Source organism: Gigantopelta aegis, chromosome 14, assembly GCF_016097555.1.
Source record: "Gigantopelta aegis isolate Gae_Host chromosome 14, Gae_host_genome, whole genome shotgun sequence".
Lineage (NCBI taxonomy): Eukaryota > Metazoa > Mollusca > Gastropoda > Neomphalida > Peltospiridae > Gigantopelta > Gigantopelta aegis.
The window spans coordinates 25,722,420-25,734,947 of NC_054712.1; the positions used below are offsets into that span (position 1 = coordinate 25,722,420).

At 35.7% G+C, this 12,528-nt stretch overlaps 1 protein-coding gene across 1 annotated transcript; it reads left to right on the top strand.

Moving 5' to 3' along the window:
- Positions 1-82: 82 nt before the first annotated feature.
- On the top strand, positions 83-11,951 carry LOC121388812 (uncharacterized protein C18orf19 homolog A-like). The gene is made up of 3 exons (XM_041520317.1): positions 83-244; positions 6,552-6,936; positions 10,144-11,951. The coding sequence occupies exons 1-3, from the start codon at positions 160-162 to the stop codon at positions 10,496-10,498; spliced, it is 825 nt and encodes a 274-aa protein (XP_041376251.1). The 5' UTR covers positions 83-159; the 3' UTR covers positions 10,499-11,951.
- Positions 11,952-12,528: the final 577 nt, after the last annotated feature.

A 12,528-nucleotide genomic window follows, 5' to 3' on the forward strand; every position in this document is an offset into this window, starting at 1 on the left:
AATCAAGATATTTATATGGTGTAAAAAAAAAACCCGCACGATTTGTGGCAAACGCATGATTGCAGCATTACATTTTGTAATTAAATGATGATAAGCTGATGTTTTAGCAGTTTTTATTTGTCAGTATTTTATTGCAGACTTTTTTTTATAAGTCTGATCATGATCATGCTCACTTTACGTATGAAGTTATTGTCAACGTGTTTAAGACGGACACATTTATTATTTTTCCGTAAACAATACACAGGTAGGCTAAAATTTAGTTCATCAAGATAAACGTCCTTCTCCGGCACGATATTTATTATTGTGATGTTTATTGCTGATCGCAGATCCAATAAATGTCAAATTTAAAAAACCCGGACCGGAGATGTTTACCTTGATGAACTAGCTAAAATTTAGTTCACCAAGGTAAACATCTACGGTCCGTTTTTTTAACATTTATTGGACCTGCGAGTGCGATACAGGTTATGGCACAGCAATGAACATCACAATAATCAATATCGTGCCGGAGACGTTTATCTTGATGAACTAGCTAAAATTGTAAAATGAGTATCAACAGGAAATTGTAGTTTGTTTAAATAATAAAATTATTAATTGTACTTGTGTTATTGGCGGGTGTTCCGTATTATTTTTTGTCATTACCAGATATTTGGCAAGAGGAAACTGGGGGGATCAGACAACTCGGACCCATGGACAACTCGGCCCCGAGTTATTGATACGGGTTCATTGATACTTGCGGAAAGCGGCTATATGTAGAAATTAGATTTTCAAGTAGCAGAATTGAACAGTTTATCCTAGTATTTCTCAATCAATACAGTATTTATATGCCAAAGCAGTAAAATTACGACATGTGCAGACCAATTTCTGTTACATCATTAGAAAGTGATAAGTCCAATAATTCGGACGGTTATATACATTATTTGAAAATGGCATCATGCTCACCAATTGGAATTACTTCTTAAAAGCAGGAACTCAGGAGGCTATATCCGCGATTGTAGAACAAAAACAAATTATTCGAACAGCGGAAACTATCTTCAAAGATAAATGGATCAGCAATTTATCAATCCGACATGACACTTCGTTTCGGGACGTTTATGTTAAGGTGAGACTAATTCAAAACTAACAAAAAACACACTCTTTTATTTCTGTGAGAATATTTTAATTTAAAAAACAACACTTGTTCAACAATATTTTTCAACAATAGACAATATTGTGCATGTGCCGAGTCGTCTCTGGACTCCGGGGCCGAGTTGTCTTACGGTGGGCCGAGTTGTCTCAGAACTCTGGGCCGAGCTGTCTCGACGTGGGCCGAGTTGTCTGGCATTCAAAACTGGTCAACTAACCCAAAACCAACTCTCCTTTACAAACTCTGTCCAGTCCCCATACTAGGGGCGAGGCGTAGCCTAGTGGTACAGCGCTCGCTTGATGCGAGGTTGGTTTGCGATTGATCCCCGTCAGTGGGCCCATTGCGCTATTTCTCGCTGCAGCCAGTGCACCACGACTGATACATCAAAGGCCATGGTATGTGCTATCCTGTCTGGGATGGTGTATATAAAAGATCCCTTTCTGCTAATCGAAAAAGAGTAGCCCATGAAGTGGTGACAGCAGGTTTCCTCTCTCAGTATCTGTGTGGTCCTTAACCATATGTCTGACGCCATATAACCGTAAATAAAATGTGTTGAGTACGTCGTTAAATAAAACATTTCCTTCCTTCCAGTCCCCATACTATAATAGTCCCCTCGCCTCACAGAAATTACCAACTCTCCCTTGTCACCAATTCACCTGAGTTGGTTTGGCTGTGGGTCATTTCGTCCTAAAAATCTAGTTGTTTTGACCAGGAAATAGGTCATTTTGCATCTGAATTATTTTAACATTTAAATAAAGGAAATTTAAGTATACTGGGATAGTTATTACAAAAATATTTTAGTTTTTTGCAAGATGAGGCCCTGGTATTGGGGAATAGATGTTAAAGACGATAATTATTTTTATTTGATTTGTATTAGTTTTAGTGCACGAGACACGTTAAGTCAATACTTTTCTTAACATGCACGGCGAATTGCTTCCCTCTACTTGGCAAATTTAACATGGCGGCAGGGTTTCTGCCAAAGGGTAAAATGGGCATGGCACCATACCCAAATATTTTTGCATATTTTTTAAAGTTAACCTTTTGACAAAATTAATTAATCTTATCATTACTGTATGGTTTCTTAACCTTAACCCTAAACTTAACCCATTTTCTTTCTGAGGGAGGCATTCAATTTCTGGCAGAAACACTGGGTGGGGATATTTTTTAAGGTTGTCGTTGAAGATTTATTTTGTTAATGATGCAAGTACTTCAATCAGGATTTTGTGTACATTTTTGGTTTGTGTGTCCATTTGTTGCACTCTCTTGGTTAAAAATGGTTGAAACATGGTGCCACAATTTTTGAATACAGGCTATATAGGGTATGTAAGAAGATCCAGATGTAGTAAAAACCACACTTACTACGTCCCTCTGGATTATATTAGTTTGTACTTATTTTTATACTTCTACCCAATTAAGTTTCAATTATATATTTATGTAGCAGAAATATGAATAAGCTTTGTTATTCATATTCATTGTAATATATTTTTATGCATTATGTATTTATTGCAGCACTGATATAACACATTAGACAATTGTATTAGTCCATATGCAACTGCACCACAGTCTAGACCCCCTGCACAATTTTCTACACATGACTGGAATTGCTTCTAATTTAAGCACAATGGTAAAATCCACTTTGACTTTGGTTTATTAGAATTAAAATCATTACCATATTGGTAATATGCTCACCACAAAAAGAGACCACAACAGGGCACAGTATTTCACAAGAACAGTTCACGTGTCGGTTAGGCAACTTTAAAATCACGAGAACCGCCAATTGGTTACGTGGTGATCAGTTACATTCTAACATTAAACGGTGTTCAAAATAAGCACTTGTCCGTTTGTCCCAACCAATGAAAATCTATTTTGACAAGCAAAATGTGCCTCATGTTTGTCCAGTGGACAAGTACAAATTTTCAGTGTGGTTTCATTTTTAGCATTCACAAACATCCTGATACTTGAATAAAATAAACCATTTATTTGGACAAGTGAAAATATTGGTGGACAAGTAGATTTCTAGATGTATTTGTCCAGTGGACTAGTAAACAATTCTGCATATTTCTATCACTGAAATAGTACCATCTATCAATAATGAAAGTGAAAATCAATTTGTTTTAAATATGTTTGAAACATCATTGTAGCACAGAACCATAGTTTAAGTGTTTTAGGATTAGGTAGACCTAAGTAAAACTCAAGTGAACTGACTTCCAGTTACGGTACCTAAGATTTTGAAATATTTTTCCCTGCCACAACCATGTGTGCCGATTTATTTAAGTAAAAATGTAACAAGTAAATATTATTAAGTATTGTAAAATAAATCTAAATTGTTACACATTTTTTATTTGTGCACCTTATGAAACACTGCATATTTATGATCGTTACAGTCAAAAATAAAGAAACGATCACAGTCCGGGATCTCTGTCAGTTTTGTTATGCAGTATTTAAACACATCGTCAAGATCAAGTGGAAAGCCATTGACAATTGGCAAATCTTAAATATATCTGAATATACACAAATGTATAACGGAGATTGACAGAAACAATGTCACAAGGCATAGTTTTCATGACCATCATTAATGTATAATAAATAACAAAGCAGAGAGGAAAATAACTGGATAAATAATTTGTATACATATGTATTAAATTATTTAAAATAAAATAAATTAGTGTTCATATTATATAATTGTAATAATTTTCAAACTATATTTTGAAAAAAGGATGTTCTTATATCACTTCTTTCTAAATCTCCTCCGTTCTCCCTAACTTCTATTCTTATATTTTGGTCTACCACATTTAAGGTATCTGGTAAAAATATGCAGATATATTCATTCCAAATTGGACAAACATTTTGGCAGTCTTTCTGAACTAGCTTCCATTTTTGTCAATTAATTTTTAAAGGTGAGGTGGTGTATTTATATGTATGATGTATATATATAGAGAATACGATGGGAGTGGCTGTTGCATACTATTTATCTTACAACCATCAAGTTGTTTTAAATGTACTTCGTACTTTTTAAACAAGTTGTAAGATAAATAGTATCTAAGAAACACAAATATATATTTTTTCATATATCCTTAAAAACCAGGTTTAAAATAAATTTAAATGTCTTTTTCAACTGAAACTTGTATACAACGCTTGTCCTTGCAGTTAACGTGTATGGTACATCACAGAACAATCAGTTTCAGATTAACTTATGTCGCAGAGCAATCAATTTTGATCATGCTTATTTTATTTGATGGTATGGCTGTCATGACCATGAGCAGCCAGTCATATTTTTTTTTAAATTGATAAGACGTGTATGTTGCCATATGATGCCATAAATATGGAATGATGTTCTTGCCAAAAGGTGTTTTAAAAATGAATTTAAAGGTAGGGTCAACACATACTGACACTTTAACAAATGAAAAACACGTAATTTTAGAGTTAATAAAAAAACATGATTATTCCTGCTATCTGGGGGCAGCCATTTTGTTTGATTTTTGTGACGTCCGGTGGTATAGCTTGGGGCGAAGTGACGTCAGCTCCGTCCATCTCCTCTATGCATAATGTAAACAAACGCTCTAATTTATGACAAGGTGCTTCACTTTCATCAACCTGACTTGTAAAACAGCATAACTGACTTGATAGTATAATAAACTATTTAACTAAATATATTTCAGTTTCATCAATAGAACGAAATGGAGTTATAGTATTTTTCTTTTTTAAAAAATCCAAAGAAAAAATGTTTATTGGTAGGGTACATTCGAGCAAAAACGACCACTCACAATACCCAAGTGATACTTTTCTTTTCTTTGGGACAACGTAATTGGTCAGTTTTGTGACTTTAGGTGGGAAAGTCTACTTAATCAAGGGTTTTACAGAATTACTTACAGTAATAAAGCAGGACAGCTGATAATGTCCATTACGATTTGAGGGGTATCCGTGCGGTATCACACAATACCCTGTGATCTTAAAGAGACATTCCTGAGTTTGCTGCATTGTAAGATGTTTCCGACTAATAAAATATTTCTACGATTAAACTTACATATTATATATATTTTCTTGTTTAGAATATCAGTATCTGTATATTCAAGGTGTTTCTGGTTGTCTTAATATTTGTAAGAAGCCCAAACTGGAGTTTGTCTTCAAATAATTTCGTACGTACGAAAAAAAAGCTTTTAGGAACTAAAATGAAAATTGACCTAGTACAAATATTAGAAAGATCAGAAACACGTTTAATACACAGCCACTAATATTTTATGCAGAAAAATATATTTGATATGTAATTACAATTGTTAAAAAGTCTCTTTTAGTCGATAACATCTCAAAAAGTGCAGCAAACTCAGGAATGTCCCTTTAATAAAAGAGGCACATCTTTTTAATGTGTCTAGACACGGTATCTGGGGACCGTCTAAATATACACCTGCCAATCAGGAATCACAGGCACAGGCCACAAAAAGAAAAGACCAATTAACCAAGAAAACACTCCTATTATTATTACAGTACATGGGTTAATTTATGTACAAAACATAATAGTTATTTCAACAATGGTGGTTTATTTTGTATTGAAAAATAATATATAATTGTTGCTGGATTACTGGGATGGCTATTATTACAGAACATTGCGATGCATCCGCGAAAATAAGATATGTTTTGTTTCTTCGGTTTGAGGACTAATTCCTGATGTGACACGTTGGGTATTAAGTAATCACCAGCTTGCCAGAGGGCGTATTCACTGAGATGGTACAAAATTGCTGCGCCCGTTATATATAATAGTGGTCACATTTAACCGTTTTATTAATTAACTTAGGATTATACATGTACTTGTTGATATTAAGCAATAATGTGCATTATATATTGTTGAATATGCATACCAGGCCAAATGCCTTAATTGTCCCCTCCTTTAAAGGTTGCTTGGCAAAATATTGGGTTTGGAAATATAGTCCCATGGCATTTTTCAAAGCAATGTATGTGAGGTATAAGTTGTCATTATTACAAAAATAAATAATTAATAAAGAAAAGTGACAGATAAAATTGAAAGTACCTTGTAAAATAAGTGCCGTAAAAATAAAAAATGTGCGGAAATCTCGACAACATTGGTTAATTTCCAGAGTATAACCATTTGTCATCTATGGGATTTTGACCATAAATAATATTATTTTATGCTGTGTATCATTTTTGTTTATTGATGTGACTGCATTATACATGTAGGTGTCATTTCTTTCTGTATTGTACAGTTATTTATCATAGCTCCATACTATGTTTTGACAAAACAATTTTAAATGTAGACTTTTGATACATAGCAAATTTTTCTTTGTGCGTGGGTGTCTTTGAACATTCATTCCATTCCTATGTGATTTAACTTGGTGGCTTTAAGTTATGCCTGTTGTCATAATTATGTGAAGAAACTTTGATATATTCCAGTTAAATTATAACATTTCTGTTACAGGTCTGACATGCTGTGTCCATTTGTCCAGTTGTCATGGATGCCATGATGTGTGTTCCCCAACATCGTATTGTCAGAGAAAGTCTTTGCTGTCTACACAAACATCATTTTTACCCTGTATCCTGCCCAGTCATCCGTGTCTAAGAGGCTACGCAACAGAGAAGCATGATAAATCGGAAAACGGTGTATCGAAAGAGAAGACAGTCAAATCTGGTGGTTATGAACCTAGTGAAACTAGGGATACAAAATCAGATGAGATCTCTGATCAAAATATATCTGTGTTTCAACGATTCAAGAAAACCTACAGAGAGCATGGGAAAATTCTTGTCTGTGTTCATGTTGCAACTTCAATAGTGTGGTTTGGTTCCTTTTACGCACTTGCAAGTAGGTTAGTATTGTTGACAGAGTCATCTGCTGCTGGTAATATTCTAAAAATAAAAAATCTACATTATGGCCAACATTAAACCTCTGCTTTGGTCCTTACACTTTCAGGTTTTATGTCAGAAGGGGCAGAATTTAGCTCAGTCAGTTGAGTGCTCGCTTGAGGTGCTTGTGTCGCAGGATCGAACCGCCTCGGTGGATCTATTCAGCTGATTGGGTTTTGTCTGGTTCCAACCAGTGCACCACAACTGGACAAAGGCAACACTGTGCTTTTTTGTCTATGGGAAAGTGCATATAAAAGATCCCTTGCTACATTAGAAAAAATGTAGCGGGTTTTCTCTGACTATGAAGGAAGGAAGGAAATGTTTTATTTAACAATGCACTCAACACATTTTATTTACCGTTATATAAAGAAGGAAATGTTTTATTTATCGATGCACTCAACACATTTTATTTTACAGTTATATGGCATCAGACATATGGTTAAGGACCACACAGATATAGAGAGAGGAAACCCGCTGTTGCCACTTCATGGGCTACTGTTTTCGATTAGCAGCAAGGGACCGTTTATATGCACCATCCCACAGACAGGGCTGTACATACCACAGCCTTTGATATACCAGTCGTGGTCCACTGGCTGGAACGAGAAATAGCCCAATGGGCCCACCAACGGGGATTGATCCCAAACCGACCGTGCATCGAGTGGGCGTTTTACCACTGGGCTACGTTACGGTTATATGACGTCAGACATATGGTTATGGACCACACAGATATTGAGAGAGGAAACCCGCTGTGGCCACTTCATGGGCTACTCTTTTCGATTAGCAGTAAGGGATCTTTTATATGTACCATCCCATAAACAGGATAGCACATACCACAGCCTTTGATGTACCAGTCGTGGTGCACTGGCTGGAGTGAGAAATAGCCCAATGGGCCCACTCAAGGGGATCGATCCCAAACTGACCTCATGACTACGAGTCAGAATTACTGAATGTTTGACATCCAATGTGCTCCAGTGGTATCGTTAAACAAAACAAACTTCTTCTTCCTATGTCAGAAAATAATTCAAGGGTACATAATAAAAACAAAACAGACCATAAGTACCCCTACTAGGTGGTTATGGTTAAATATTTTAAAATTGAACAGTACATTTCATGCATTTTGAAACATTTTAAACCGCAGTTCTCTTCCTATCATCTATCTAAATATTATAAAAACATCCAGTAATTTCCAAGATTTTAGGGGGTGTAATTTTACCCTGAGTGAGACCTAAATAAAGGAATGAAATATGAGTTACAGTGTAAATGCAAATCGTGGGGAAAAGTATGGGAAATGTATCCTAAATTAGCAAAATAATCTATTATAATGGTGTGACAGTGCAAATAGGATTTTAAATACAGTCGAACTTCGTTAACTCGAAAGTTGAAGGGGACGGCGAAATAGTTCGAGTTGAAGGGAGTACAGCAGACCCCAAAGTGAAACTGCATTGTAGTATTATCATTTCGTTGATATCGGAAGACACATTTGCTGCTCCATCCCTGTCCCCAACACACAGATGTTAGCACATTCCTTCTGTGCATATGATAAAACTAAGTAAATATTAACAGAAACGAGATAAATCTGATCAGTTTGACGTACATCTCCATGTACTTTTATTGTATTTATTAATAAATTAAAATACTGGATTCGATTAGCACTAAGTATGTTTGTTTACCAAATAAAAAATACACAATATAAATAGCAAAATTATTGTAAATCACAAAAATCATTTTAAAAAACCCTCACTAACATAGCGGGACATAACATAACAAATCAAAACACTGTATGCCAAATAGCACTAGGTTATGTACTTTTTTTCACATATAAAACATTCACAACAGTACAAAATAATTTATAGCTCTCAAATCACAAAGTACAAAGAGCAGAACTATCAGAAATTTTTTGTTGTCCGTTTGGCATTTTTAATTTCGTCTACTATGTTAATTTTCTCTTCACACCCTTTCTTTCTGTCTCCAATCTGGCTATCCCCCCATTTCTGGGCCCTTGGCCAGATTGCTTGGATGACAAGAAAGCGTGACTATTAACTGATCTGGCTATCCCCCCATTGCCGGGTCCTTCACCAGATTGCTCGATCTCTGATGTATCAGTTTCTAACATAACTAAATGACTAGTAATGAATCATTTTGAATTCATACTTAAATAGCAAATAACAAATTTGACATGATTCACTCGTTTAAGAGAAAAAACAAACAGCGTTAATTGTTATTACAACAGTTCTTTGAAGATTACAAGACTATCCATACTTTGTGTAATGAGACCCGCTGCCGTGTACAAACAGCGACAACCAAATGCAGGCATGTAGGATCATTTCGTTCCGCATAGTTGGCGATCTATTATTCTGTAATTACTGCATGTATCATCAATAGCCGAGATCAGTCGGGGCACTCACGCTTGGCTTGGGTGACAATTCATTTTTCTTTAAAGTATTACCGGTACAGTTAAAAGGCTCAGTCACACCACAAACTTCGAGTTTTGGAAGTGCAATATCCCTTAATTTTTTATGGTGGGACCAAAAAATTACTTTGAGAGATAGACTTTTTCGAAAATTCGAAGTCTGTGAGAGATTGTAGAGTTCGGCCGGGACCGAATGTTCACTTCGAGAGATTGAAGTTTGAGTTATTGAAGGTCGACTGTATGTTGTAATTATAGGCTTCAGAAGTGGGGGGGGGGGGGGTCGGTGGGACACAGGCCCCCAACACTTAAGATTTTGCATTGCATTCCCCACCCAGTTGACTTAATATATAGTCACACACACACACATACACACACACACACCCATATTGCTGGCATCTTCACCATATACTGTTATCTATAGCCTATGGACATGGTTTGTTTTTTAACATACACACTGCCTCAAATAGTTTTATTGATACATTTATTATTAATTTTAATTCTTAATAATTTATTTAAAATAAAAAGAAAGAGTAAAGAAAACAATTTTAAAATTTAAATTTTTCACTTGAGTTAACCCTAACTAATGTTATTCATAAAAATTCTTTATAAAAATATACAAAAGCAATAATATTAACAATATATATTTAAAACAACAATGAAGCATGTTTGTTCTGTTTGCAACCGTCTCCATTTTACTATGGCAGTCTACAATGTGACTGGAATTTTTAAAAACATGTTGTAATTTTGGGTATTTTTTCAGCGGCATTGACATTGTATGTTGGCTGGAACAACTGGGACTGAGTGAAACCATTATCAAGCCATTCAAGTCTAGTAGTGTGGGATTCATCGCTGTGGCGTACCTGATGTATAAACTTGCTACCCCAGCGCGCTATACAGTGACGCTGGCAGGCACTAACATTGCAATTCACTATCTACGAAAAGTGGGCAAGATGAATCCCGTTCCAGAAGGTCACCGCATCCGAGAGCTGTATAAAGATGGAAAAGTGGAACTCCATGAAAAGGGAAGAATGCTGCAGAAAAAGAAGAGCTTTAAAAAAGTTAAAACACGTATTTCTGGAACATCGCATAAAGGACATTCACATGACAGAAGATAATATACTCTTTTGTTTTTTATTTTAAAAGAAAACAACAAAAATATTTGCAATTAGCAAAGACAGACGTGTGCTTTATTGTGATGCATTTTATTAGAATTATACATACATATTAAATGTATTTTATGTCTACAGTCAGTTTCAATATTTGAATAATTATGCAAGAGGGTACATATGGGTCATGGAAATTTTGGAAAGTCTTTGAATTTGTAATTCTTTTTTCAGGCCTGAAAAATCATGGAATTTTTAATTTGGTTTTGGAAAGTCATGGGAAATCTTTTTGTATATATGCACTTTCTTATAGACCTGACAGTGCATATGACAAACTTTGATGAACCAGTCTAAGTACTGGTTGTGACGTGGAAAAACCTGAGTCTGTAGAGGGTGATTGATCGCACCTCAGGCCCGTCATTCTCCCACTGAGGGGTGAGATGTAGTCCAGTGGTAAAGCACTTGCCTGATGCACAGTCAGTCTAGGATCAATCCCTGTCAGTGGACCCATTGGGCTATTTCTCATTCCAACCGTGAGATGTGTAATCTTGTTTGTGGGATCGTGCATATAAAAAAATCCCTTGCTACTTATGGAAAAATGTAACATGTTTCCTCTCTAAAACTATATGTCAGAATTACCAAATGTTTAAAATCCAATAGCTGATGATTAATAAATCAATGTGCTCTAGTGATGTCATTAAACAAAACAAACTTTAAGGATTTCTTCCACTGAACTACATCCCACCCTAGAAAGTGGAGGATTTTTAACAAATTTGTAAGCGTATGAACTCTGGTCCCATATGATACTTTGTGTCTGTATTTGTTGTTTGTTGAAGGTGAGTGTGGTCACTCCTTTAGTTTTGTGTTTTAAGGCCATCCATAAAGATAACAGAACCTACTGCATTGCGTATGAAGAGTGGGGTGGGGGGTGGGGGTGGGGGCAATTAGATTTAGTTTGTCCATTTGTAAATCAGAGATGTTAAAGGGACAGACCCTAGTTTCAACCCATGAAAATGGACACTAAATTTGGTTTATCCACAGACCAGTAACTCATTGGATAACGGAGTGAAAACATTTGGATAAAGTTACAACAGAGTGAAAACATTTGGATAAAGTTACAACAGTGTGAAACAATTCTATTATACTGAAACCGTAAAATATGTTGACATCTAATAGCCAGTGATTAATAAATCAGTGTGCTCTAGTTGTGTTGTTAAACAAAATAAAACTGATGGCAGTGTAAATTGTGAAAAATATGCACACACATATACAGTACTAGTATTTTAACAATATTTCTTGGTACTAGTTCTATATAATTCTATTAGATTGACTTTTAAATCCCCAAGGGTGGGACATAGCCCAGTGGTAAAGTGCTCAATCTATGCACGGTCAGTTTGGGGTCGATCCTCGTCAGTGGACCCATTGGGCTATTTCTCATTCCAGCCAGTGCACCACGACTGGTATATCAAAGGCCGTGGTATGTACCTACCCTGTCTGTGGGATGGTGCATATAAAAGAACCCACACTGCTAATCGAAAAGAGTAGCCCATGAAACGACAGCAGGTTTCCTCTCTCAATATCTGTGTGGTCTGACACCATATAACCATAAATAAAATGTGTTGAGTGCATCTTTAAATAAAACATTTCTTCCTTTCTTTTTAAATTCTCAGTTAAATGTCAAGTTTAAATCATTTACATAAACACAACTTCCATTAGTTCTTGAATGTCTCAAAATTATTGGTGTAATCCAAGCTCCTAATTGTATCGAATGTAATTTTCAGTGTGGAAGATAGATGTATACCCCTACTTGATGGGGAGGGGTGTAGTAATAAACAGTACAAATGATGTATACCCTACTTGATGGGGAGGGATGTAGTAATAAACAGTACAAATGGTGTATGTGGAAGGAGTGGGGGTGGGGGGGGGGGGGGTCGTGAAAATCCCATATGTGCTTACATACTTTATGGATGGCCTTTTTGGACATGTGAGTTTATAAATTGATTGGATGCAGGCCTCTGATAATTGAAAATCTGCATATCCCA

What these genes read in the sequence shown, in the direction of transcription:
- LOC121388812 (XM_041520317.1), top strand. Translation starts at nt 160, where the DNA reads ATGATCATGCTCACTTTACGTATGAAGTTATTGTCAACGTGTTTAAGA. An exon ending in TTTCCGTAAACAATACACAG is followed by an intron (nt 245 to 6,551) that starts GTAGGCTAAAAT and finishes TTTCTGTTACAG; the next exon opens with GTCTGACATGCTGTGTCCAT. An exon ending in TTTTACGCACTTGCAAGTAG is followed by an intron (nt 6,937 to 10,143) that starts GTTAGTATTGTT and finishes GTATTTTTTCAG; the next exon opens with CGGCATTGACATTGTATGTT.